The sequence below is a fragment of the Kwoniella dejecticola genome, chromosome 5, assembly GCF_000512565.2.
Source record: "Kwoniella dejecticola CBS 10117 chromosome 5, complete sequence".
Taxonomy (NCBI): Eukaryota; Fungi; Basidiomycota; class Tremellomycetes; order Tremellales; family Cryptococcaceae; genus Kwoniella; species Kwoniella dejecticola.
The window spans coordinates 1,348,221-1,374,230 of NC_089305.1; the positions used below are offsets into that span (position 1 = coordinate 1,348,221).

A 26,010-nucleotide genomic window follows, 5' to 3' on the forward strand; every position below is an offset into this window, starting at 1 on the left:
TTCAGAGCAGCTATTAGCTGAAGATTGGGACGACAAAAGGATAAAGTCTGAATCATCACAAACAAAATACACGACAGTCAAATTCGTATTTCCCGCACTTCGACGATACCTTGAAATGTTGATACACCCGCATAAGTATACCATATATCACACATCATACGCACATATCTATACACTTTTGTACACTATACAACACATGTTACAAAGTCCTCTGTCTAATATGTCCTCAACTCCCATCTCGATCTGCATCGGTTCCAGTACACCTGGTCGACGGAAAGGTCAATAACTCTCCAAAACCGCCCATTTTACCTGATGACGACCTCAGCAGAAACGAGATGCCTCAATACAAATTATCCTTCTTCGTCAATCTAAAAGATGCTGTTGAGCCAAATCGGGTCTAGCGTGTGAGCTTAACATCTCTATGAATCTAATTAGGTATTCTTCCGCGATACTTGAGAAGTAGAATTCGTGCGCCGCATTATGTGCCGACTCTTCATCATGAGGACATAGGCGTCAGCTTCAGCTTTTCTTGTAAATCAGGCAAGATAGCCTGTCAGATGCTTACCTAGATTATGCGCAAGTTCTACAAATTTGAAATACCTGTCAGTCTGCATTGCCGAGGTGTCGCTTCAAACATTGGCACAGCTCACCATGTGCGATACTGAAATACCACGAGATGAAAGCTTCGCTCGTCTGTCCATCCTGGACCTGCTTATCATCTGCACAAACACCCATCAGCTTCATGCCATCTCTTGGCACGATGGATAGAAGGCACTCACGCCAAGCTTGATAATATCGTCTATATGGCGCGGAGTCGGAGGTCACGAGTCAATATGGGTTTTCTCAAAAGACGATTCGCCGACTCACGCATTGCAGAATATCGTGCCTCCCCTGTTGAAAGCTATCAACGGACCAGCATGGTCCCAAAATACATTCATGACCTCTGGCGCAAGCTATTATCACAACAGATTCATCAGCAATCAAAAACCAGCTCGTTGATGCCGCCGTGCGATTCATATTGTCCAGGAGGACCGTTGGACTCACGTTGAACGTCTTGCAGATCGGAAGTAAGATGTGAGTTGAGAATCGACGAGATACATCTAACTTGTCCATCAAGAAAGTCGATTGATTGGGCACATCTATAGGAACAAGAAAAGATCCTCTGTCAGTTTTCTCCACGCTTTGTCGCATATCTTGACCAACATACCTCTTGGTACCCAGATATTCAGCCCAACAGTAGATTCAGCACCTATGACTATCGTGAACAATATGTTCGTCAGCCTTTTGTTCCCCTTGCAAGGGTACTGCAAGGATATTGACTCACCCCGGACAAGATCGGCCTGAGCAGTGGTATCGCAATAAGTATCTTGACTCTCCGATACGTCTCTGACCGCTTGTCTCGAGTCATTGATCTGAGTTCCCTTCTCAGGTCGAGAAGCATCAAGCGCTTTCTGAACGGTGTTTCCTATGTACGACGATCATATCAGCATTGCACGGCACAGACTGTCCTCGTGGCTGTGGACTCGTGACAGTATGGGTGAAAATGGACGAAGGAGATCTGGGCACTCACGAATATCGTTCATATCGGTAGGACGCCTTGTATTCCAATTGGGCGGCACGAATCCTCCCATCCCAGTTGCGGTTCCGCTTGAGTAGCTTGGGCCCGACGGGGGCATGCCATGCGACGCTCCGCCCCAAGCTGGGCTCCCAGACGCTTTAAGCTGATTCATGATATCCGCGCCAAATCCGCCAGGCATAGAAGGCGATTTTGAGATGCTTTTCCTTCTAAACCTATCCAATAGCCCATGTTTGCTCTTGATGCTGCTAGTATCTTTCTCATCATTCACTGTGGTGGTTGAAGACAGACTCGTATTATCGACCGACATTCGCTTTTGACCAATCACTGCATTATGGTTACTCTTCTCCGGAGCAGGGCCCTGACTTATGGGCACGGAATCTGCTTGTTGTTTCTTCCGTTCAGCTTGAATTCGCAGTTTCTCCTCCTTCTGAAGGTTCAATATCCTATCGACATTGAAACCCCTCTTCTTGAGCGCCATCAGAGGCGTGGACAAGATAGAGTAAAGCAGTAAGGCGTCATCTGCTTTAGGGGATTTTAGCAGTATGTCACAGAGTGAGGAAGCGATATCGTAATCGTCCATTTGAGCCGTCGTGGAGATCGTCAAAATGATTGATTTTCCTATACCTCGACCTCTCGAAGCCGTCGCATAAAGGATCTCGTAATGGTAGTGTTCGTTCTTCCCGTTCTTGTAGGTGTACTTGACTTTGAGTTCCCTGACTTCCTGAATGGTAAAATTCCCTTCCTTCGATAGGTTTTCCGACGTGTATTCCGATTGCTTCCTTCGAGCCTCAGCTAAGAAGATCGTTAATCTCTCCAGAACATGTCGGCGGAGAGCTTGAGCGTGATCTGATGGATGCGGGCTAGGCGAATCGGATATGTATTGTCGCTTGACGAAGGACGTGAGCGATCTCGCGCCAAGCGAGGTGTAGAATTCTTCCAAGATATGCTCCTGACAGGACACATCAGCTGATCATTGATATACCGCAAGAGTCATTAGTCCAGCTCACCTCTGGTGCAGCGAGGATGTACTGTCCGAAATATTGCAAAAGTGTCACGCTGTCGACGACAGACACGTCCGCAGCTCGACACAAGACCCATTCTCTCTCATACTCGTTCTCTTCACCTCCGCCAGTCCACGAACTTAGCAACTTCTTCGCTGACTTCTTGGAAGGCACACGTTGAGATGCCAGAAGGAACGGTGTGGTTTTCATAGCTGTTCTGGTTGACTGATCGAACATCATCCAATTGGCAGCTAAAAGTCGCAATTGATCGAGATATCTACAGGAAACTTCGATAAGCTGTCACATCTGACTGGTGATTGAGGAAACGCACTTTTCCGCCGATCCAGCCTGTTCGAGCATTTTATGCGGTTCACTCATGAGTAAGACCGCGATATCCTTCACACTGGGCTCGGATCTGACGCCGCAGTACCTCAAAAAGATATTTGCCCTTTCACCGAAATCAACAAAAGTGAACGCCGATTTGAACAGATCTTCGCCTCCGTCCTTGGTCACAAAGTAGACTTGATTCGATCGGTAGAAGTTGACGTCTCCGTTGGACGAAGTCACCGGTATGAAAGGAAAGGCTCGCAAAGTGTCGATCGTGCCGCTAAGAGAATGACCTAGACGAGTTGACATGTACTGTGTCGAACGACAATCAGCTTGTGCGCTCAGAGCGACTCATTGGAACGCCGCTCACCTCAAAGATCTTCTTCGCTTTGGCAGTATCCCTTGTGACGTTCGCTTTCAATGCTTCGATCAATTGATCCATGGGCGGATCACTCTGTATGCCGAGCTTTGCAGCGTTCTCGGGAGTAGCGACTGTAGGCTGTGCCACTGAGAAGCCTAAGATCGAACATTGCGGATTCGTAAACACCTGTGAAAGAGACTGCATTAGCTATCAATTTTCCGCTTTCATGCCCGAAACACTGACTCGTCCGGGTTTGGCCAGAATGTTATCCCCCACATAAGTCGTCGCAGGTATGAAAGCGACTTCCGAGAATGCCTCAGATCTGAACATTGGATAGTGGTTGTGCGTATTCGACAGCAAATACTGCAAAGCCTTTTCGTTTGCTGGTGGCCGTCCCGCGGCTATACCTAGCAACACATCTATGGGTGGGAATCTTCTGAGTCCCAGAGTAAACAGCAATTTGGCTGCCCGAGTGTAAGCCCATCCATCCATTCAATTCTCATGATGTTTCAAGCTCACCTTCTTCGGAATTCGATCTCCACTTGCCTTCTCCCCAATCTAACAACGGTAATCCCAGATCCCGCATAGCTTGAACAGGTTCGTATAGCTGAAACGGCTTTTGTCTGATCACTGGCTTCTTACTCCCATCATCGGGACTTTCGATTTCCAGAGGAAAAGCAGCAGTCTGTTTTAGTCTTTTCAGTTCATCATCCGAGAGACTGTCTTTGACTGAGACCAAGTATTTCATAAGATCTTGGCATGTCCAAGATCCACCTCCGACCAATCTGTCACCAGTGACTATCAGCTGAAATCCTCATAACGCATAGGTGTTGAACTTACCTGGAGAAGACGAGCTGGAGATCAACTGTTTTTCTCACTCCGATCGCAAGAAGCATCTTCTCCATACCTCCCTTGATAGCTGTACCTTTTGGCAAAGCGATGGTGGGTAGATCGGCAAATAGCAGATTCTTCTCAAAGTACGCTTCGGAGGGTTTCTTGAAACCCGCTTTGGTAGGTATACAAGGCACATCTTTCAATTCTAAGGCTATAGCAGTTTGCTGATTGGCAGCTAAATTTGCCCAAGCTCTGCCCAACATGCCCAGAACCTTTTCCGCGAACTCTGGTGAAGTTCTTATGTCCGTCTCGGCGGATGCTTGAGGGGTATTTGATAATGGCGGATTGATGAGGAAAGTCACATACTGCAATACGCTAAGCTCGGTCCAGCCGAATATGATATATATCGAATTGGCTTTCAGGTCTTTTGTGATACTGTAAGGTAGCGTGTGGTCCGGGAGGGGCATATCCGGGGGGATGATCGCATTATGAGGCTTCACGAAGGTTTGGACAGTCGATAGTGGTAAAACCTTTCCGTTATCCTGTATCAATATCGCGGCTTCTAGCAATTTGTTTCTGACGGAAATGTTGGCTCCTTCCATAGATGCTATACCTTGCCACCATGTGAGGCAGCTGATCATCTCCACTTCCGTTAAGGGCCTGTCATTCAGCTGTCTGACAACGTCATCGAAGGTGACTTCTCTAAGGAGAGATCGTTCACGTAACCTAGCAATGGATTTAGGAGCTTCATCGATAGTTGAGGGTGTTACAACCGGTAGATCGGGCAAAAATCTCTGCAAATCTGCTGAGGGCATCCTGACTTCACTGATTGGTAATATACCAGCGACTGAAATGATAGGGAAAGTCCGATTGTCCGTCGCACATCCGTAGAAAGCAGATTCCATTTCTTGACCGACCACGTTCGATGGTGTGGTAGTCTTGAAGGTGAAGAATCGTAAAGCATGCAATCCTCTCTTGAGAATCCTATCTCGAGCATCTTTATCTTCGGGCTTATTGGATGTTGCTAGCCAAGCGGTCCGCAATTCTTGCATTTCTAACTCGTAAATTAATCTCGACAAGTATCCTCCAATCCATAATAGCTCTCTATTCCAATATGACACATGTCTGTCGACCAGATCTATCGATTCTCTTTCGACCGTCGGGATAAACCTTGCTGCCAAATGACCGCCTATACCGGTGGTTTGAGAGGTAGCTTGACCTATAAAGACTTTCGCCGATTTTTCGCTCTCCAATGGCGGACAAAGACCGCCGAAAACTCCTCCAATATCCTTGGCCGCAGGCGAGCCGTCTTCAGTCTTGGCTTCCTCGTCAGCCTCACCTCGAGAAAACACTACACTCGCTGGCATGCGTGTTGGTGGGGCCTTCTTGGTCGCCCTTTCGAGCTCTCGACCGAACGCAGGTGAAACTGAAACTTTGATGTCGGCTTGGTATATCTGAATATCTCGATGTAAAGTCGTGATCTCGAAGGGGTCTTCAGGAGCCGGCGGCGGTGGCGGCGGGGCAGCAACGGCAGGAGCGGGAGAATTCCGACCGAAGAACGAGGATGCAAGCATCGAGGCAAATCCTTTGGCCGGTTTAGCAAGCTGCGCTATAGCTTGCGGTAAGGGCGGAGGCACAAAACCGGTTGCTGAAAGTAATCTATCAGCTTGGCGGACGTACAATTTCCCGTAGATTTGGGCCACTGACCTGACAGCCATTGCATGACTTTGGCAGTGATGACCATACCGGTGGCGTCCACTCCCTGGACTGCCATCATACCATTTGTACTACTGGTCCTAAGACCCTTCTTCGTGACTTTGCTTTTGCCTTTCACGGTCTTCTCAACTTCTAGCACTTTCACTCCGTCTACCAACATGTCGATCTTCCGCACCGTCCTCATGAATGTTATACTAGTGATGAAGAATCTAGCGAGATCTAGCGGACCTTCCAATAGAGATGGCTCGCGCAAGCTCATAGAGAATGAGGTCCACGGGTGACCGGTCAAGGTTGCTTCGGCAGACGAAGCGGAGGCGGACGGTGGTAAGTCGCCGGATCGAGCTAGTAGCTGATCTTTGCCGTCTTTCCAGTAGAATCCCATCCACCTGTCGCCGGACTCGACGAACGGGTCATCTAAAAATAAGTGTCAGCCCGTGCAGCACAGAAGAACAAGACACGCTTACCACAGACACTCCAAAGAGAGTAGAAACCAACACCAAAGCTGCGACTCATATCAGACATCGGACTTTCCCAGTATTTCAGATCACTTACGCTCCGATCTTCTCTTCATCCGGATTTCCTTCCGCAATCTTCTTTAATCGTTGCCAATCTTGTTGTCGAAAGGGTATACCGTCATTACAGACCACGTATCGGTGCATCTGATGAACACATACCATCAGCTTCGATCTCGATAGATCAGGCAAGACCTACTCACCATATCTTTCTTTGCGTCCGGCAACTTCGACGGGCCTTCTCCCTTTTCCAAAGCCTCCAGTCCAGCTTCGGTGTAAAACTTTACTTGGACATGCTCAGCCTACGCATGTGCGCATCAGTGATCTGCTACAGGAGATTTGAGTCTTCTGGGGAGCTCACACCTGCATCGTCGGCATTTTGTAGCAACTCCCGAAAGACTGTCTCGGATCATCAGCGGTTGATCGCAGTGAGCGATTTCCAGAGGCTCGAGCTTACTTGTGTGTTCTCCAGAATACCTAGCCAGGATTTCTGTACATGTATTGTCAGCTGCTCGTTCGAAGTGCATCACATATAAATGACAGCTTACTATCAATCAATGCCCTCTGATTGACTTCAACCGTCTCATCTTTGCCGGACGACCAGAGTTCCTCTTTACTCAGTGGCGGCATGTTAAGTGATCACCTCCACCTCTGAATGATATATTTGATTCTCTGCGGCGAAGTAACGCTGCCGACATGAATTAGAAGGAGAGGTCTCTAAACAGGCCGAGTCACTTCAGTGAAGGGTTCACAGCGAGAGATTGCTCAGGTAGAGAAGAATTACTGTATGAACAGAGGACAAAGAGATCGACAGTGCACTGGACAATTGTCAATTCAACAACAAATGCAACGCGTCACTTTCAACTTATCGCGGACACAGCCGACATCAGAATGCACAGACTCACGGAGTAGCACTCAATCTCCTTCCCTGCTTGGTTTCACTTTCAACGGTAAGCAGCTAGGTATTTTATTGCCGACATCCAAAATCATCTCATCTGCTTGGCTCGTCTCGTAACGACCCAGTACCGAGTAAATCCATACTATCCGCTACTAGAACATCGTATTCAGACCATCTGCAAGCAAAAGAGAGTGGTTCACTCATCTTGAGAACGTCAAGCCAATGGCCTCCCTCACGCGATTGTCCCTTCGAATGGGTTCATCAGCAGGATCTTCGTCTTCCTCTCGTATAGCTGCGAATCGATTATTGACTATCTCAAGACATCTCTCCTCAAGCTCTTCTATGGCCAGCGACAAGGCCACGCAGGGCAGTACTTCTAGCAAGATGTCTTCTCCTCATGAAGTGTGTCCTTCCCGCCCTACCATTGCCGGTCAACACTGACCTGAATGGGTTATAGGATCTGGTATTGTTTGAATCGCATCACAATGCTAGACTATACAAACTCAATCGACCTGCTAAATTGAACTCGTTGAATCAAGAGATGATTGATCTTTTGACCAAGAAAGTCCGAGTAAGTGTCACTTTAAAACCGAAAGGGATCTTCGAAAAGGACTTTGATCAATCGGACAGAACAGCTAATTCGATTGGTGCTGGTAGAATTGGCGAGAACTAGAATCATGCAAGGTGATCATCGGGACAGGCGATCAGAGAGCATTCTGTGCCGGAGGGGATGTCAAGCGTATGCTGAACCACCTCATCATCGACAAATTGGTCCCGATAGCTGATCCTAGTGTCGTGTCATTGTTCAGAACTGGTATTGGACTTGAAAGAGGGCAAAGATACTGCTTTACCATTCTTCAAATCCGAGTTCGAGCTCAATTGGACATTGGGCAGACTGGGTAAACCCTACGTAGCCATCATTGACGGAGTTACAAGTATGTCGGAAACACTGTCATTGCTTCGTTCTGATCTCTACATGCTGATGGAACTCTTGGATCATAGTGGGAGGAGGAGCAGGTCTTTCTTTGCCAGCGGACATTCGAATCGCTACACCCAAAACCATCTTCGCCATGCCAGAAACCAAGATAGGCTACGCACCCGATGTGGGATCGAATTACTACCTTGCTCAACTTGACGGTGCTATCGGCGCATGGTTAGCTGTCACAGGACAAGAACTATATGGTCGGGCAGTCTAGTCAGTCCATCTATGAAGTGCACGATGGTCTGCGCCATATGAATTCGCAGCTGAGGATTGATGAAAATTTTAGCGAATTGGGCATTGCGACCCACTACGTGACCCCAAACCTCTTACCAACCATAATCAACGAGATCACCCAACTCGACTCGCCCACTTCCGCCCAAATCTCATCCATAGTCTCCTCATATACCGCCTCCGCTCCCGCCGGTCCAGACTCAGGCTCTGATCTATCCAGCAAATCCAACCCCGATGGACTCAGCCCTATCAAGGGTGAGATCCGTGGCTTCCTAGACAAGACCTTCAGTCTGAAATCCATCCCCGAGATACATTCAGCTCTCACCAAATCCCAATCCGACTCTGCCTTAAGCGGCGAAGTGAAAGAATGGGCTAGAGTCCAATTAGATCTGCTCAACGCTCGAAGTCCAACAAGTACAGCCGTCGCTTTGACGGGTTATCGAAAAGCCAAAGAAGCGCGTCGTCTAGACAGGGTCCTCTTGAACGACATCACGATGGCTACTGCCTTTTGTGGTCCGGAATCCGGGAGAGCGACTGATGATTTCGTTAAAGGAGTCTCATCTGTCCTGATAGATCGATCGAAGACTGCTCCAGAGTGGATTCCATCGGAATTGTCAGACCCGAGATTGGCCTTGAGTGAAATAATCAAGAACTTTTACCCTACCAAATCTTCCACGACTACGACGATACCGGAATTACAACTGGTTCCTGAGAGTGCATCTAAGTTGGATAGCGGGCGAGATTCGACCTGGAATAAGTTCAGGAAGTACGGATTACCGAGTGAACAGTTGATCAAAGCTTCCGTCGATGGGTATTCCCCTCAATCAGGGGCGTTCGCTCTGACGGAGAAAGAGCTCATTGCGCAATTCTTGGAAGATTCCACGAGTGGAACGCGAAGGGACGAGGTGGTGCAGAGGATTAAGAGTGTCGTGGAGAAGAATTGTAAAGTCGATAAAGGTGGATATTTGGAGTGGAAGTAGAGCGTCAGTATATAGTAGTATACCAAGAGCAAAGAGCAGAACAGTGTCGCAAAGGAAGATAGGTGGTTCATTGCGAATAGGCAATCATCGATGGCATGTGTATGCATACATACATACATCAAGTCGTCAACGTCTCATTTTGTGAATATGACCACACGATACGTTCCGACAAATGGTATATTTACCAGAATAATCCCTCACATAATTACATAGAAGCCTCATACAAATACTCATCTAGCGTAATCCTCAACTCCTTACTCAAATCCTTGGCAACCTCATACCCGACTTCACAGCGCAACATAACATTATCCAGCCTATCAGTCGGCGAGACTCGCTTTATCAATCCCTGGGCTTCTAGATTGATTATCAGACTCCATAGTTTCGTCGACATCGTCAATTCTTCTACATGCTCATCCCATTTCTTCTCACGCTCATTATCCCTCTTCCGTTTCTTCTCTACTTTCTCCCTTTGCCTCTGTACACTGACATTTGCACTGACACCCACCCCTACTCCGCCCCATTCATCTGATCCTAAATCCGAGCCCGATCCTGAAGCTGAGCTTGAATCGTCATAACCATCCTCAGCTCCTCTTAGAGCCGCTTGTAAATCTTCAGGCCGAGGAGCGTGTTCCGCATATAACGAGGAGAACAGAGCTAGTAATCTGTCGAAGGTGAATGGTTTGGGACCCAATAATCTCTGAGGGACCTATTAGATGACGATGACGTATCATAACAAACACAATTAGTACCAATGCGATCATTTGCTATCTATGATTCCAGGAATTTCACAACCGGGATCCCTTGGTGTAGATTTGGCAGATTTGAATTCAGACTCAAACTCAGGCGCAGACTCACTTTACCGACCCTCACTCTTCCATACCCAGCCCTCCTAAACCCTCCTCCCTTCTTCCTCTTTCCCGCTATTCCAGCCGACCTACCGAAAAGCCTCAAATCGCTTTTCGGCGGATTATACGACGCCCCATAACTCGCCGCCACCAAGAATTTCTCCACCGTACTCAGCTCCATACCTGGTAATTTCGGTAACATTGTCTGTCTACCTGCCATTCCGAAACCCATTCCGAAACCCAGGCCGAAATCAGCTGAAGAGGGGGTGGGTTTCATAAAGGCTTTCTTGAATTCATGTACCCCTATTTGACGGGGTAAGAGGCTCTCAATCGAGGAAGTCAGTGACAAGGATAACTGGTATTTCAGATCCGTCAGGAGTTTGAGGTTGATGTCGATCTCTGCTGGAGGGTTTGACGGGTCCGGATAAGGCTGATTCAGGTGAATCATCGACTGATGCGGAGGAAGGGTGTGGGTATATATAGGCCAAAGAGCTTCGGACAGGTAAGCGATCTCTTCGATCGAGGGCGAACATAGAGATAAAGTAGTAGATAGGAGTAAGTCGAGGAAGCGGGGCCATAAAGGATGGGGAGATGCTGGGAGTAAAGAGGATATGATTTCTGGTTATAGCAATTCCACATGAACCGTATTAGCCTTAGTTCGATACACTTCGGCCTAGGGCAGGAGTGCAGTCGGATAGACTTACCTTCTCTAGTTGGCGGTGGAAAGTAAACATGTATAGGCTCCGGCGCATCTCCCCTGAAAGGTCGAACATTGTCCCACGGTATAGTCGAGCACAGTACGACAGATATCGGTACGCCGACCTGACGCTCTATTGATTAGCACCAGCACGATGGTATCTCTTGTGTCACTGTTGAGTAGACAGGACCATGTGACAGAATTGAGGCCTTCCAAGAAAGATGACCCACAAGCTCAGTCAAACGAGTTATCACACTCCATCCATCTCCCAAAACCAATCTCAATCGCTCAGCTTTCGTAATAACAACAACCACCGACAAGTCTCCTTCCTTTCCTTCTCTGCCATAATCTCCATGTCCATTCACTTTGGCTTTCGCTTTCCCTTTCCCCTTAATAGCGACGTTGCCATTCATAGGCTGAAATTGAGCGCTGTACCATGTTCTGAGCTTCACAGCGAATCCATCGAAAGTCTGAACTTCCACTTCGTCTTTATCGTCAGATAATTTATCGAGTATCCCAGAGAGAAGTAATTTCGGGGTATGATATTCAACCGTTTCGATCCTTGCGATCCTAGTACTGGAACCATAGCCGGAGCTTGAGTTTGTACTGCTTGAGCTACTTGATGAAAGATCCAAAGAAGTGGAGGAATGATGAGGGTGATGTAAATATACGAATGGCGGAATTGGCGGGTTCGAGAGAATCGTTGTGATGTCTGACATGGTCATGGCGCTACAACACGTCGCTTTGCCTTGAAGTAGAATTGCTTGCTTCTCGAACTGATCTTCCACTCTCGACTTAAGGATAGTAAGCTGTGAGCTTTGAGCAAGTACTCTGCAAGTGATAGTCACTTTTGACTTTCATTCCGACGCGATGCGGCGAGAAGCGCACGGACACCTAACTTACCGAAATAGACCCGTTTGTTGTTGTTGTACTCTTTGCATTTCTTCTTCATCGACAACCTACTCATCCAACGATTTTTGATACTGACAGTACTCCTTCAAGCGTTCTCAGCAGAACACGATACTCTACATCAACTAGAGTCACATTGGAAGCTCAGTCAATATTGAGGAGTAATAGTCATCGCCATGCCCCATTACCCACCTAGGCCTCCTCCCGGCATGCGTCGTATGATCTGGAATCAGCGGTAAGTCTACGCGAAACTCTTGTTCGTTGAGTCAGATAGCTGAGATCTTGACTATGCTCTGCGTCGGGCTGGGATGTCCAGAATATGGCTCGAATCGACTTTCGCTACTAGTATGATGCAGCCCTGGGAAAAAGCTTTGATCGGTGAGTTGGGTTGTATTCAGTTGAATTTGGTTTAGCTCGATATCTAGGCATCCCAGGAAACAGTCCTTCTAGATACATTGGTACTCATTCTAATCGCTCACTCGTTTGTTTGACTCATGCAATGATTATCGCTGGAACGCTGATCGCTGATTGCTGACATACGACTCTGCCTGATGCAACCTAGTCACCGTCCTCACCTTCGTCACCCTCTTGATCTGGTTCTCAATCTACACCTACCTTCCCTCGCATATCGAATACCTCGCTAAACGATGGTCGTACTACGTATACGGGGACGAGACCGTCGAAGTCTCGGCGCCGATCAAAGCTTGGATCCGGGTCCAAGTGGGGAGATTGGTGGGCGGTATAAAGGATAATGTGGTAGGGAAAACCAAGTTGGAATTGTAGACTGGGCCCAGGGAAGGCGAGGCAAGACAATATCAAAGAAGAATTCAGCTTCGGATCAGCCAGTAGTACAATCTTCTTCAAGTGGTATACAAGCCCGACAAGGTGATGCGTTGGAAACGCATGATCAGATTCGGTACCCGGGTCTGGGTCTTTAGGAAACGCTCATATCAGTACCGCGAAATGAAACATTTGTAACTTATACTTGATACATGATACTCTACGTTACATGATACATAATTAGACTAGATAGTCATTCAATTACATGGACTTGATTATTATACTATAATACATCGTACCCCACTCAAATAGCCTCCCACTCATTGAATGTCCATCGGGAATAGTTCGTCTTCATTATGGTTGTATGATCGACTTATAATTTGGAATTGCCTACACTAGTCGACTGTGACTGTGCGCCTTCTTCAACCGTGCCGGCCCCGGCCTCCGACGTATTTTGCGCTCCAGCACTGACAGGCGTATTGTCGGTATGTTTGAGAACCCATTCTCCAATAATTTTAGCAAGATTCTCGGGTGTGGGAGAGAGTTCATTGTGGACTTCATGGTACATCCCCTACGTCAAGTGCCCGATCATCAGCTTTCATTTTTCAATCTTTCATTACTACGAACTGATCATTACTACGTTTCAGTGACCGATAGAGATCGGCTCACCTTGATTATCTCCACCGTTTTATCGTTCGCAGCCGCGTTCTCTCCAAATCGCTTCGCAGCATCAGGCGAACAAATCTTATCTTCTTCTCCGTGATAGATCAACAACGGCAATCCAGTTGGCCAGGCATTCCAGGTCGTCGCCGTATCCAGAGTGATCCCTCCATTGAGCATATCAGCTACTCCTCGGAGCGATCCAGATTGTTCGCACATCGGATCGGCTTTACAACGGTCATTAGATTCTTGATTGTGCGAAAGTTGCTGCGGTCATTGATAGCATTGTTCAGCTCATGTTAGTCCTCAGTGGGTAGAGAGCAGAGTGTTTCATCAGGTAGAGTGATCGAAGTTGATGCAGTGATACGCTTTTCGACTCACGTTGTAGTCCAAAGGTGTAGGGATAAGCATGTTACCCAATCCTAAACCCGCAGCGAGACTTCCCGCTTTGACCTGTTGTGTCCGATTTAATAAGCTGACTTGCAAAGCATATCAGGGTATCGTGGCTAGCTTACCTGAATCCCCGAGGCTGGTTTGGTCTGTCTGATCAACGGTCCTCCAGCAATGATTCCTCCAAGCAGGCCTACAGTGTCCTTTGATGGTGGTGCCGCAGGACGAGTCGCAAAAGCCAGTACTTCCCCTCCGCCCTACTCGCATCAGCTCAAGGTCCTCGCGCTTCTGTACATCGATGGTATTCCGAGTGTGTGATGTATAGTTGCGATGCAGAAGAAACGAGCGACAATCAATGGAGGGGGAACGACTTACCATACTAAAGCCATACAAGAACAACTTCTTTCCCTTCTCCTTCGCCAAAGCACTCTCACGTTTCACAAACCACTCAATATCAGGAAACACTTTTGCCCATCCACCTGTACGTCGCTTCGTGTTCTTAGCTAGGTTGACTACCTTGCCTTCCTTCTTCCATGCTGACACCTGCGCTGACGTCGCTGTCAGAGGCTCGTGTGCTGTTTTACCGTGTCCTCGTTGATCGAATGCTGTGATGTGCAGATTGTACGGAGGCGAAGAGAGCTGCGTGAAAAAGTTGTCATATCGTGAAACGTGTTCGGCGAAACCTACACCACAACAATGGGTTCTGGGCAATCAGTACTTCGATCCATTGTCTCGTCTGCTGTGAGGGTGTCAGGAGAGACTTACCATGGACAAAGAGGATGTACGCTTCGGGCTCAGCGGTCTTAGGAGCCCACTTCATAGCTCACCAGAGTCAGCGGGATGTGCGAGTCAATGAAAGGGAAATGACCACTCACTCGCTTAGTATAGAAAGGAGTATCTTCTGGTCCGAGTACCCATTCTTCGGTAAGGATGGCTTGATCTGACATATCTCGGTTCGTTGCTAAATAGTTTCAGCTGCTGTCGCAGGTGTGCGTATTTTATGGGCTACCGCTTGCTGGACCTGAGGGTTCCCTTCGCAGAAGCTGGGTGGGAAAGCAAAGAGATGTAATTCTGCACAGCTCAATCAATTGAGTCAATTGAGTCGATGTAAAGGAACTCTGTATTGATGACGAAAGCTTCTGACCGAATGAAGTGAGTGAGTGGACAATGACCGATGTAGCCGGTTGCTCGGATGTCAACAATAAACTGAATGTGGCGTTTGCGTCCGTGTCCTCCTTGACTCCAGGTCTAATCTGATATTGCTGACACGCAACACAAAAAGTTGGTGTCAACCCGGCACTCTCTGCGCTTCCTACGCCTGTCCTATCCTCTGGTAGCCTCAATGTCAAGTATAGTCGAATTGATCCGTTGCCGGCCTATTCGCTATCGTCGAACGACGATAAATTACTAACTTGATTACCGAGTAAAGAGAGCCATTTAAATTCCCGGAAGGGATACACAATCATGAGATCATGCTGGGACTCGAACACTGATGCTAGAGGAGACATATAACGTAATGATGGAGCGCTAAAGAGAGGAGATCCGTGATAACAAATTAACACCTTCCCAAAAGCCATTACAGCGTGAAAATTGGCTCCATTGCACATTTATGTACGTTTCCTTCAAATAACATGAGAAAGATGGGCTCCACAACAAGTTGTGACATCGACAATACACCAACACACGGTTGTTGTTGCGATTTGCGTTGCATCGTGCATCCGTTGCATTGCTTTGTTCTCTTTGATGCATACCTCTCAAACTATTTCGGATTCTGAGGAAGCATAGAACCATACAGTCATACCAGCAGCCATCAATCAGCAGTAGGCGGTTTGCAAGCTTGCACCATTTTCGACGTCATCAACAGTCATCCAGCAAGGAAATCATCCTCGACGTTCTCTTATCAACTATCTCCCAACGATACGACAGCACTGATACATTCGACCACTTCGCATCATCTATCCACTAGTCGTCAAATCCCTTCGCCGCGATGCAGTCCCTGAATGCCTTGGGAAATAGGCAAATAGCAAGTCTGAATGCAGATCTAAATAGGATGGAAGGCGGTGAAGGCGGACCAAGTATACAGGGTACGTCCTCTGATCCAACTATCTTACTTACTACATGCCAAGAAAGCCAATGGCGCATGTCTCTCACTTGTGAATAAATGCAACGCAAGATCAGCTCCCTATGCATGTTCTTACCTGACCAAGCGTCTTTTCCGTCGGCGGGTAGAATGCTGACTCGTTACATAGGCCAAATAACAACGACGCTCGGAGCCTTATCGCGGTTGATAGACGACTATGATTCGATGGCTAGGAAAGAGATGGTCACCGCTGCCAGGGAGAAAGCAAATACGTATGTCCGCTGCCAATGCACGCAGAATCACATCGTGAGCTAAATACTGAATATTGTTCATCTCGTATTCGAACAGGCGAGTAGCGAAGCTGAAGAATGAACATAAGGAATTAAAAGCTAGATTCGAAAGAGCTAAGAATGAGGGGCAACAGCGGGTGAGCCTGTGCTTCTTCACTTCATCGTAGTCTACCTTCTCACATGCACCTTCAAGCGGAATCATCGCTCTACCCTACTCACTGCCCGCTCAGCAATGTCGCGAGCATTGGAGTGAAAAAAAAGCTAAAATGTTTATGCAATTGGATTGTAGGACAGGAACGATCTCCTAGGCGGCGCCTCATCATCCTCCGCAACCCCTTATTCAGCCTCATCCGGCGTATCTCAGCGAAGATCATCCGCCTATCCCGGTACCGGTATCGGTGGGGCAGGTAGTAGTTCGCCGATACATGAGTCGCCTTTCGGGAGTGGTCTGCAACATTCGCCCAGAGACCCGAATATATGGAAACCGAATCACCCGCCTACCGATAGGGACCAATTCGCCCTGAGGGAGAATACATTTTTGCAAGAGTCGGAAAATCACATAGACCAATATATAGCGCAGGGCAGAGCGGTATTGGAAAACCTAGTAGAGCAACGGGGGATTTTGAAGGGCACAAAGAGGAAGTTGTTGGATGCTGCGAATACCTTGGGGTTAAGTCGGGAGACTATAGGCTGGGTGGAAAGGCGAACGTGAGTTGCAGCGTTCTTTTTCATCATGCGATGTGTTTTGGTGGACAATGGGAAAGTATCTTAGGGAGTAGATGGATGATACTCGAGAATGGTCTTGACGAGCGGAAAGAGCTTTCTGGATGGCACTAAGAAGCCAATGGGGAATTTCGGCGACGACCTTGCGGGTCAATGATGACTGAGCGGAGATTAGGCAGAATCGACAAGGATGGCGCCAGCTGATTATCATTGCTCTTTCACAGTAAACAAGACGCATGGATTTTCGGCGCGGGAGCGACATTCACATTATTTAGTTTCTGGGTCATATGGCATTACTTAGGATAAATTGGGTTTACGGCGACTGAACAGAGCCGAGATACCCTCGAAGGATCCGGAGTAAGAGGGATACTTAGGAAGACGCTCGAAACAGTATGGATTTGGTCGGAGAGATGTACTGCCAGATAAACGTCAATACCCTATAGAATGATGATCACGAATGTACGTCAAAATTGCATGTCCACTGAGATAAAACTGCATGTGTATCGAGATTATCACAAACACTATCACGGAATCAACTGCTCTTTTGCCAAGAGCCTATACCCTTGACAGGTTGGTTCAATTATCAATCCCTGCGATGAAAGCTACCATCCTCCGCTAGAGTTTTAGGTTCTTTTGACCTTATTGATCTATTGCCAAGAGAATTAGACATCTCGTCAGCGCACAGTCCGGGTCCTAGTAGACGCATTGCTTTAAGCTGGGAAGATCAAAGATCAAGGACACTTACAAAAGCGATAAGATGAGCTCTGACAGCTGGTCCTTCTCTTTGTAACCTCCCGTCATTCTTGATCTTGGCGTACAAACCTTCTTTCAGGACTTCCTCGATCATTTCGACGAAGATCGCATCTTCTTGTGCGGTCCAATTCTGCTTGACATATTTCTGTGGTCACGATCACATCATCTCTTTCAGTCTTCCGCTTCGACTACTTGCTCCGCAGACACAAAGGCGCAGACATCGCTTGACTTGGATAGACTTACTGGTTTATCAGGGGACGAAGAAGTCTTCTTGGGGGTAGTGTTATTTCTAGCTTTCTTCTGAGGAGTGGATGGGAGGGATGGTTTGGTATCTTCCAATGAAGGCGTGGTGGATGGTTCTCTTTTGGCAGCTGGCATCGTGAACGTAGCGAAATAAGACTTGAGTTTTGTCAATTGATAATTGGGACTGTTTGGGGGTCACCTGGGTCAAAGTTGAGCGGAGATTCATGATATAGAGCTGACGATGCTGCTTTCAACGATTAGAGAGGCGAGATCAATACAGGTAGGTAACCCCAAACTGTCATCTGAAATTCGGGCTCTAGCGTCGTACTTTTCTTCTGCGCTCGGGTATGTGTTTGAAGCAATCCATCAATTGATGTCAAAAGTATATCTTGCCTCCTCGCTAGCTTGACAACCATCAAGCATTCATATAGTAAAATCGTATGGTGTGCCAAGTTACTTCTTCCGGTCAACATGTTATCGCACAGGACCGAAGCATCCTTTGATCATCACTTCAACGCAGCCTTCGCCAGCAGCTACAAGCTGTTTGAGATCATCAGCGAAGCTTGAACAGCGCACAAATCTGTCCAGTCTATGTTGTTCTTTGTAAGCTTTGGATCCGCTGTGACATCAACTTACCGGCATCAACGGAGACGGACGGACCTTGACACGCCAAAAAAAATCCCGTTATCTTATCCTTTCAGGGTCCGCACTGACTCGGCCGCGGTACCTGAATTTGACTCGTAAAGTACACACATTGCTCATACATGCACTGCCGACGAATCTACGAATATACGAGTGCTAACAGTAGTACCTGGGCAAACATGCTGGTTGTAGCTGTGTGTGTAGCCACGACGCTCTTTCCTCCATCAGAACCATACCTCATGTGAAACTGATCAGTTCATGGAGTTTTTCATTCTTACTCTGTATGCCCATCAGATATCTTCCTTGTAAAGTGCTGAGTGGGCGATTACCATGAGCTACCCTCTCGACACCCGTTCAGACTCGGTCTCCGAAAGCTTACTCAACGGACATCAACACCATTCGCACGATCATGAAGACGTGCACTCTTCAACCCCTTCATCAGTACATGCATCCGAGAGATTCAACCACGGGAAACACACAAAATGGATCAAGTTCCCCTTTCGTCGGATCCTGCAGATCATCATCGGAATGATTATCTTGGCTATCGTAATTTCCTCAGTGGTCGGGTCGGTATTAGGTATCAAGAAGATTCATCGATTGAAATTCCCTCATAAAGCCGTACACGCGACCACATCCACGCTCACGGCCCCTTCTAAAATCGTCACGCCATATTTCGTCAAGTCGAAGACCGGAGCTCCGTCGAATGCCGATGCTAAGACCAAGATGGTGGTGACGATATGGCACAGGAAGGGAACTCATCCACCTCCAAGGACTTCGACAACGCACGACATGGGTGATTCGTACTGGATGATCGAGAACGAGTGGTATGAAGAACAACGACGTATTAGGTTCGGAGGGGAACAAGGATTCATCAGGCCTGAGCTTACGCCTCAGCATGATTGGACAGAAGTGTGGTCGGTGGACATAGACGATCTGGATATTGAGGAGACTAGGAACGTCAAGACACCAGTCACCTTGCCAGGTGAAATCATGTGAGTCTATATTGCTACCCTGTATATGGATTTCTGCTAATGGAATTGACCGTGGGGTGATATCTAGTCACTCTCTTATCACAAATAACCGATCTTCTCTTGTCGCTACTTTCCAACTTGTCCCCTCATTCCCTCCAAACGTAGCTGGCAAAACGTACGAGCACGCTTCCTCTCGTCCGATAGAGCTGTACGGACCATCTCAGCCATGGCCTATATCGTATGCCTCAGGTCAGATTGAAATTGACAATCCTCCGACCCCGCTCGACTCTTTCTTCGCCCATTCTGGGGTAGGTCAAAGCATACATGTCCGCATGATGGATTGGCGTAAAGCCGGCCGGGAGAGATCGATAGATAGCAACGAAGACCAAAGACATGCCGCTTTCGCGAATTTCATCTGGACTCGAACATTCGTGACTCTATCCAAGGACTATTCTGTGTACGACGTAGAGAGCTTCAAGGATGCTCAAGACTCTCTGAGGGAGTTCAAGGTGAGCGATTAATTTTTGTTCCCATGAATGATTCAATCGTCAAGCGAGAAAACAGGCTGACTGATAGAGATCCACTTTCCTCTTGTGTCTATTGGCTTTTCGTAGAACTCATGCGCTCAGCAAGAATACTTTTGGGATGACTGTTATCGAACATTCGCGAAGGACGGTCATTTCGAGAACTTGCTTTCAATCGAAAACGAAAATGGAGAGAAAGAATGGAAATATGGACCATTCTTGACCACGAGGTTGAGTCCGTCAGCTCCGAAAGACTATTTGGAATTACCCCAGGTCGATATGAATGATGCTCAACAGAAAACGCCTGAAAAGGTCGGAGGTATGTCTTGGATTTTACCTTCGTCCTCCTTCTGGGTCTGGTGCTGATGATGAAGGCTCTAATTTATCTAGACTTTACTTTCGTGTGGCATTTGACTTTCTCGGCCTTGTCACCCGCCAAGTTGGCAATGGCCAGTGTGTCTCACGGAGTGGACGAATGGGCTATCCTAAACAGGGATGATAGTCGCTCCGCCAAAGATTACGATGACCACGAATTCAACAGTAAGTCTCTCACATCTTTGCTATCCAAGCTGCCGAGTGCACGAGAATGCTGACCTCCTTACATAGGCGCATTGTTGGGATTGTCCTTCGATCCTGAATCTCGACCCATCTCACGAGGAATCATTCACGGTCTATCCGTCATCTTAAGGGCGATCGCGTCACCGTAAGCTTTCCCGACATGCTATCGGTACTAGTTGGTTCTGATTATGTGCTGATGCGAATGTGATTTTGACGCAGTCTCATTCTGCACTACTGGCTCACACGACGAACCTCGACCGGGATCGCCCTACTCACACTGACTGCCCAATCTATCGTCGACCTCACTTCCTACATCGTTCTCTCCGCTCTGATGATAGACGACATCTCGGTCTTCTTCTTTGTGGTCATCATCATCTTGTCTGTTCTGATCATCCTCAAGCAGATACACTTGTTCGCCAAACCTGAATTCATGCTTTCACCCACTTTCATACCTTTCGCTCAAATTACATTGCCGCTGCCCACTGCCGTGCGATTCAAGATGGCCACTGTCGCCGAGAAACAGAGCTATAAGCTTGATTTGGAATTAGATTGGAAATACCGTGTATTAGTGAGTCACGGCAACTCTCTTGCGCTTCAACCTTGCTTACCAAACCAAACCAGTACACTACGATACTGACGATGTAAGCGTACCGTAGCTCGGCATCTCAACATTCTGCATCCTTCGTTTCGCGCCTGCTCCACCAGCTATAGTCGGTGCTACGCGGTACGCCGACGTGATGCACGGTTTCGGAGGAGCTCAACATTGGGACCCGACTGCTTTATCGGTCATTCATTTATTCCGGACTATCCAGAGTGCTTTTTGGTTGGTCAGTCAATTGAGTCAGGTGAGTGAAGCGCACTTCTTCAGCCTGAGTCCCTTGTTTTTTGATACGTTGATATCGGTATCGACTGACAAATTGGTTGACTGACGATCATTTGCTTATCATAGATCCACCTGAACTACCGACATAAGACATTTGGAGGTTCACACAAGATCACGACTTATCTCTTATTTGGCTCGTTATTCCTCTCGCACTTGACGAAGATCTTCGTCAGGTACTTTGGCCGTCCGCAATTGATGCAGCCTCTCACCACTTGGGACTTGGTCACGCTGGTCGCATCAGCTACGATGGTGTTCCAAGCCGTACGTTTGCCAGTCGTTGGTCAGGCAGAGAACGAGAATGTAGACTAGATGTGAGATTCGCACCTGATTATGGAATGGCAACATCACTTTATGATTATATAAGACACAGTTTACGACAGACTGAAGAGAATCGATCAAATCACCGATCATGCATATCATATCAATATACCAAATGAGCAAACGGCCGCATAAAAATTGACGATGAATATCCTAAGCGACAAGGACGTTGTTCCATCTTGATACTGTGCAATACTGAATCACTCCTCATCCTTGATCTTTCTCTTCTTTTCCATTGAATTTCCCACCCCTTGTCCCCGTTCTTTTTTTGTCCTCTTGATATCCTTCATCACCTCCTCCACAATCCCTTGACCGCCAGGCACAGTCCCGCAAAGCTGCTTGAGGAGCTGCTGGATCTTCTTATGGATTCTGTCGCCACCATGCTCGTTAACGCCTTCCAGACCTGGTGTGGAGTAGAAGGAAGCTCGGTTTGATAGGGTAGACAGAACGATCGAACGGAGGAGTATCAACTAAATAGAACAGTCAAAAAGCAGAATTAGTTTCTGTGCATGATGCGCAGTCAGGTGTTTGGAATACACTGCAGATTGTCCTGGTTCGGCTTGTGCGCCACTCACAGTATGTTCATCGTTCCATTGTGTCTTGTTCGGTGAAAGTGGCATCGTGTCTTGATGGTCTGGACACAGTACACTTCGCTATGCTGAGTGGATTCACTGTATGCGGGATATCAAATCTCGTCAGCTCATTTGTTTCGCAAAAGATGACAGCCAAAATTGAACAGAGAGACGAATTGACATACAAGACTTGCGAATCCGATATGATCGCTCTTTGTGCTCGTCTTATGATATCAGAGATTTGCAGATGCGGGCAAAGGTACAAAATTATCGCTGTGAGGGAAGAACGAGGGAATGAATATAATTCGATTGAGATGAAGACACATCGGGTCGCGTTCTTGCATAGCTCTCTAAGCTTTGTAATTCGGAATGTCCACATCAACATTACAACTTATGAGTGAATTTGATGAGACCCCTCCTTTCGGCGTGTTTCGCTATGACCGAAAGGTTTGATGGTAACCAACCAGTATCCATCAATTACGATCAGGATATCAAGTACTACTTACTCTATTGAGGCTTCCAACATCGTCTGCATTCTCGTTCGCGGCAAAGTAGACTTGTAACCATTTTTGATGTTTTATACATACAATCTTGCGTTTTCGGTTCAGAATATCTGCATGCTCACAAGGAGAAGTAATTATCGTCGCTTTCAAATAGCCGACCTCTCAACTTAGGAAGCCAAAATAAATCTGCATCATGCCCGCGAAAAGAGAAAGAGAAAACACCCCTTCGTCTTCATCGTCGTCGTTGTCAGATAAGGATGTCAAGCTAATGATGGACGGTCAAATCAAGAAGAAGAAAAAGATGCCACCTTCGTCACCGAAAAAGGTGAGTATAATATGCTGTGCGTTAATTTATCCTGCATGACCCATTCAATCGGATTGATGAGGGCACTGTACTCTACTGTGAAGATGCCGGGCGTGTCTGGCGCCAGGAGAGCTCTTGAAAACATTATATACCTGAGCTGACGAGATCATTTTTCTCAGACCAAGACCTCCTGGACCGCTGCTGAAGAAGCAACATTCAAGGAAGGGATCAACGTCGTCGTGAAGAGACATCTGTGGACTGAGCTGAAGAATGATCCGCAGATGGCTCAGAGGGGGGCGAATGGTATTGCTCAGCATTGGATTGCTCTTGTAAGTTGTCGCAGTTGCAGTGATACTGGTGTTGGTAAACATCGTGAATACGGTTGAGCTGATGTGACTGAATATCGGTTTGACAGTACAAGAGGATGTGAAACCGATACTGACTCCGCCATTACGACAAGCGATAACAATCCAGTCAATTTAGCAGGGTGAGAATGCATAAAAGGCCTATTTCCATGCATAAATATACGTTTCCATTGTCTTGAATGCAGTATCTTCTGGAACGATCTGTTCTCTCAAACTCGCCGTCCAAAATCGAAAAGATGCAGAATAGCTTATGACCTCTATGCTATCGCTACATGCGCAGCATGCATATGATACTGTATTATTCATTCATCACCATCAAGCCATTTTTATGGAGTTATCACTCAATCAACTTGACTAATCCTCTTCTTCGGGTTCTTCATCCGCTTCATCCTTGACCTTCCTCTTTTTAGGCGGTGGTGTACCAATAGTCTTACCAGTCTTCTTCGATTTAGGGGAAGGTGTACCTCTGCTCTTGACCATATTCTTAATTTCCTCTTCCACGAACCCCTCACAGCCGGGGTACATCTCGCTCAGCTTCTTGAGTATCTGCTTGATCTTGGCGTTAATCCTGTCTCCTCGATTGGCAGATACACCTTCGAGCGCCGGGAAGGTGTAGAATGTTGGTCGATTTTGCAGGATCATTCGGATCATCCCTCGTATGATTTCGCGCTGACGAGAAGGAGAAAGTCAACGTAAGCCAAACAACACACCTCCTCTCTCGTACTGACAGTGGAACGCAGAATTGAGCTGCATGCAAGACGGCTACTTACAGTGTGTTCGTCATTCCACGGGTCGTTCCCGCTCTTAGGTGGCATTGTGAACTATTTTCCTGCTTAACGTATTGCTTCCCAAGAAACTAATTTCACCGAGGGAGAGTGGGTTATCCGCTTGGTCCTAAGTTAATGCCATCAATGGACAGACGCTGAAGACCAATTAACTCACAAGTCGCTCGCTCAGGTGTAGCATGCAATAAAAGCTCGAGTGGCAGAAGATGGGAGTATTCTCCAAATTCAGTCAAACAGAAAGAAAAGCGGAAAGTGTATTGGAGGCAGGACGCATATGATACTGCGACAATGTGCATGTTCATGGAGGACATCAAGAGCACACCCGTTACTGAAGTGAAACGACATCCTTTGGAATTACGATCAGATTGGCGGTCTGAGCGTTGCACCATCAATCAACGTAAACGACGAGTTAACAAGTCAGATATACAACATTACTGTATGAGGTATCCCTTTTTCACTTGACGACTCGTCGCTGCAGTACTGAGAGCGTAAAATACTGCACTGATCAACCGTTAAAGCTCTCGTTTGAACTCATCAGCAGGATCCACAAATCACTATATCCAAGCCAGTAATAAGTTCAAATACAAGCGTCACAATGCCACCCAAACGAGAGAAGATCCGAAAATCAGACTCTCACTCTGACTCTGACTCTGAAGAAACCAAACCCCTCATTCGCTCGCCAAAGAAGGCTAAGAAAACCCCGAATTCCCCTCGAAAGGCAAGTCAGATTCAAAATAGACAGTTCTTGGAACCGGTCTGACTCTGTCACAGGAAAAAGATTGTGGCGCTGACAGTGTGTGCAATCCTAATCACAGGAACGCAAGCTATGGACAGATGTTGAAGAAGCGCAATTGTGGCAAGCTATCAATGATATAGTCAAATCTAATATCTGGAATGAGATCAAGAATAATTATCCGGATTTAGCTAAGAGAGGAGCGGATGGAGTGGCGAATCATTGGGCGAGCTTGGTGAGTGTTTCTGTATTGCTACCCTTCTCAATATCAAGACACCCCATCATTGTTGTGGATGAAAGTTACACGTACATACATGGTAGAATTCATGAGCTGACGAGAGGTCTTTTGTGTAATTCAATACAAAAAGATGCAAAAGCCTTGAATCATAACGCAATTTGGTAGATTGTCTTATCACACCGATCCAAGATTCTCAATAGCATAGGAATCTGCTTCAATTCTCGTATACATACGATCCTACAGGCAAATTGGGTTCAAGCGATGATTACTGTAGTTCCCTTGATCTGCATCTCAGAAGCTAGAGTCAAAATTCAATACCCATTGTTCACTCAAGCTAGAACGCCTTTTCCTCCTCGTTCATCTTACGTTTCTTAGGGGTAGTAGGATTACTTCTCTGTCCACCTCCAGATCCATTGGCTTTCGCCTCTTTCAACGATCTGATCTGAGCTTCTACGAGTCCTTCTGCACCGGGATACGCTGCACAGAGCTTCTTCAGCATTTGTTGGAGCTTCTGATTGATCCTATTCCCTCCGTTGTCCGAGACACCTCTCAATTCGGGGGTCGCGTAAAGTTCTGGTCGGTGGGCGAGGACGAGGTTGATAGTTGCTTGGAGGAGAGCGGACTGAGGACAGCACCAAAATTAACCTGAACGCCTCACACGCTGACATTTTCAGTATGACGTTTCTACGTACAGTGTGTTCCTCGGCCCATGGCTCTTTCTCGATCTTTTCGGCTGGCATGATGTACTGAACTCAAATCGGAGAGCTGTATAAATCAGAATAACGTCAGCTCATACCACCAAGATGCTTTCAGAAGACATATC

At 47.1% G+C, this 26,010-nt stretch overlaps 13 protein-coding genes across 13 annotated transcripts; 6 read left to right on the top strand and 7 right to left on the bottom strand.

The window, feature by feature from the left end:
* Nucleotides 1-363: 363 nt before the first annotated feature.
* On the bottom strand, nt 364-6,960 carry I303_104593 (uncharacterized protein; the record flags this gene model as incomplete). Its single annotated transcript, XM_065968991.1, has 22 exons — nt 364-491; nt 566-583; nt 651-719; nt 780-799; nt 868-953; nt 1,045-1,139; nt 1,208-1,255; nt 1,325-1,465; nt 1,571-2,528; nt 2,587-2,857; nt 2,912-3,219; nt 3,278-3,454; nt 3,512-3,732; nt 3,788-4,053; nt 4,109-5,750; nt 5,810-6,232; nt 6,283-6,320; nt 6,371-6,477; nt 6,534-6,632; nt 6,692-6,729; nt 6,788-6,820; nt 6,879-6,960. The coding sequence occupies 22 exons, from the start codon at nt 6,958-6,960 to the stop codon at nt 364-366; spliced, it is 5,268 nt and encodes a 1,755-aa protein (XP_065825063.1).
* Nucleotides 6,961-7,450: 490 nt separating this feature from the next.
* Nucleotides 7,451-9,421, top strand: I303_104594 (mitochondrial 37S ribosomal protein mS47; the record flags this gene model as incomplete). The annotated part of the gene is made up of 6 exons (XM_018407728.2): nt 7,451-7,630; nt 7,686-7,799; nt 7,886-7,967; nt 8,038-8,163; nt 8,231-8,423; nt 8,497-9,421. The coding sequence occupies 6 exons, from the start codon at nt 7,451-7,453 to the stop codon at nt 9,419-9,421; spliced, it is 1,620 nt and encodes a 539-aa protein (XP_018262939.2).
* A 205-nt stretch (nt 9,422-9,626) lies between these two features.
* Nucleotides 9,627-11,682, bottom strand: I303_104595 (uncharacterized protein; the record flags this gene model as incomplete). Its single annotated transcript, XM_018407727.1, has 4 exons — nt 9,627-10,127; nt 10,277-10,884; nt 10,971-11,088; nt 11,194-11,682. 4 exons carry the CDS (start codon nt 11,680-11,682, stop codon nt 9,627-9,629), a joined length of 1,716 nt encoding a protein of 571 aa, XP_018262938.1.
* A 366-nt stretch (nt 11,683-12,048) lies between these two features.
* I303_104596 (uncharacterized protein) lies at nt 12,049-12,655 on the top strand (the record flags this gene model as incomplete). The annotated part of the gene is made up of 3 exons (XM_018407726.1): nt 12,049-12,107; nt 12,189-12,250; nt 12,435-12,655. 3 exons carry the CDS (start codon nt 12,049-12,051, stop codon nt 12,653-12,655), a joined length of 342 nt encoding a protein of 113 aa, XP_018262937.1.
* Nucleotides 12,656-13,025: 370 nt separating this feature from the next.
* On the bottom strand, nt 13,026-14,649 carry I303_104597 (uncharacterized protein; the record flags this gene model as incomplete). Its single annotated transcript, XM_018407725.1, has 7 exons — nt 13,026-13,223; nt 13,322-13,579; nt 13,694-13,765; nt 13,828-13,959; nt 14,078-14,385; nt 14,468-14,516; nt 14,578-14,649. The coding sequence occupies 7 exons, from the start codon at nt 14,647-14,649 to the stop codon at nt 13,026-13,028; spliced, it is 1,089 nt and encodes a 362-aa protein (XP_018262936.1).
* Nucleotides 14,650-15,689: 1,040 nt separating this feature from the next.
* On the top strand, nt 15,690-17,101 carry I303_104598 (uncharacterized protein; the record flags this gene model as incomplete). Its single annotated transcript, XM_018407724.2, has 5 exons — nt 15,690-15,786; nt 15,952-16,054; nt 16,131-16,209; nt 16,362-16,780; nt 17,020-17,101. 5 exons carry the CDS (start codon nt 15,690-15,692, stop codon nt 17,099-17,101), a joined length of 780 nt encoding a protein of 259 aa, XP_018262935.2.
* A 317-nt stretch (nt 17,102-17,418) lies between these two features.
* On the bottom strand, nt 17,419-17,926 carry I303_104599 (uncharacterized protein; the record flags this gene model as incomplete). The annotated part of the gene is made up of 3 exons (XM_018407723.1): nt 17,419-17,442; nt 17,541-17,693; nt 17,792-17,926. The coding sequence occupies 3 exons, from the start codon at nt 17,924-17,926 to the stop codon at nt 17,419-17,421; spliced, it is 312 nt and encodes a 103-aa protein (XP_018262934.1).
* Nucleotides 17,927-18,763: 837 nt separating this feature from the next.
* Nucleotides 18,764-21,678, top strand: I303_104600 (uncharacterized protein; the record flags this gene model as incomplete). The annotated part of the gene is made up of 8 exons (XM_018407722.1): nt 18,764-19,425; nt 19,493-19,913; nt 20,019-20,247; nt 20,319-20,468; nt 20,535-20,631; nt 20,706-21,054; nt 21,143-21,331; nt 21,436-21,678. The coding sequence occupies 8 exons, from the start codon at nt 18,764-18,766 to the stop codon at nt 21,676-21,678; spliced, it is 2,340 nt and encodes a 779-aa protein (XP_018262933.1).
* Nucleotides 21,679-21,887: 209 nt separating this feature from the next.
* Nucleotides 21,888-22,307, bottom strand: I303_104601 (uncharacterized protein; the record flags this gene model as incomplete). Its single annotated transcript, XM_018407721.1, has 2 exons — nt 21,888-22,157; nt 22,263-22,307. 2 exons carry the CDS (start codon nt 22,305-22,307, stop codon nt 21,888-21,890), a joined length of 315 nt encoding a protein of 104 aa, XP_018262932.1.
* A 648-nt stretch (nt 22,308-22,955) lies between these two features.
* On the top strand, nt 22,956-23,496 carry I303_104602 (uncharacterized protein; the record flags this gene model as incomplete). Its single annotated transcript, XM_018407720.1, has 3 exons — nt 22,956-23,087; nt 23,246-23,395; nt 23,482-23,496. The coding sequence occupies 3 exons, from the start codon at nt 22,956-22,958 to the stop codon at nt 23,494-23,496; spliced, it is 297 nt and encodes a 98-aa protein (XP_018262931.1).
* A 289-nt stretch (nt 23,497-23,785) lies between these two features.
* On the bottom strand, nt 23,786-24,246 carry I303_104603 (uncharacterized protein; the record flags this gene model as incomplete). The annotated part of the gene is made up of 2 exons (XM_018407719.1): nt 23,786-24,100; nt 24,202-24,246. The coding sequence occupies 2 exons, from the start codon at nt 24,244-24,246 to the stop codon at nt 23,786-23,788; spliced, it is 360 nt and encodes a 119-aa protein (XP_018262930.1).
* A 565-nt stretch (nt 24,247-24,811) lies between these two features.
* Nucleotides 24,812-25,489, top strand: I303_104604 (uncharacterized protein; the record flags this gene model as incomplete). Its single annotated transcript, XM_065968992.1, has 3 exons — nt 24,812-24,934; nt 25,032-25,184; nt 25,388-25,489. The coding sequence occupies 3 exons, from the start codon at nt 24,812-24,814 to the stop codon at nt 25,487-25,489; spliced, it is 378 nt and encodes a 125-aa protein (XP_065825064.1).
* Nucleotides 25,490-25,521: 32 nt separating this feature from the next.
* Nucleotides 25,522-25,927, bottom strand: I303_104605 (uncharacterized protein; the record flags this gene model as incomplete). Its single annotated transcript, XM_018407717.1, has 2 exons — nt 25,522-25,809; nt 25,880-25,927. The coding sequence occupies 2 exons, from the start codon at nt 25,925-25,927 to the stop codon at nt 25,522-25,524; spliced, it is 336 nt and encodes a 111-aa protein (XP_018262928.1).
* Nucleotides 25,928-26,010: the final 83 nt, after the last annotated feature.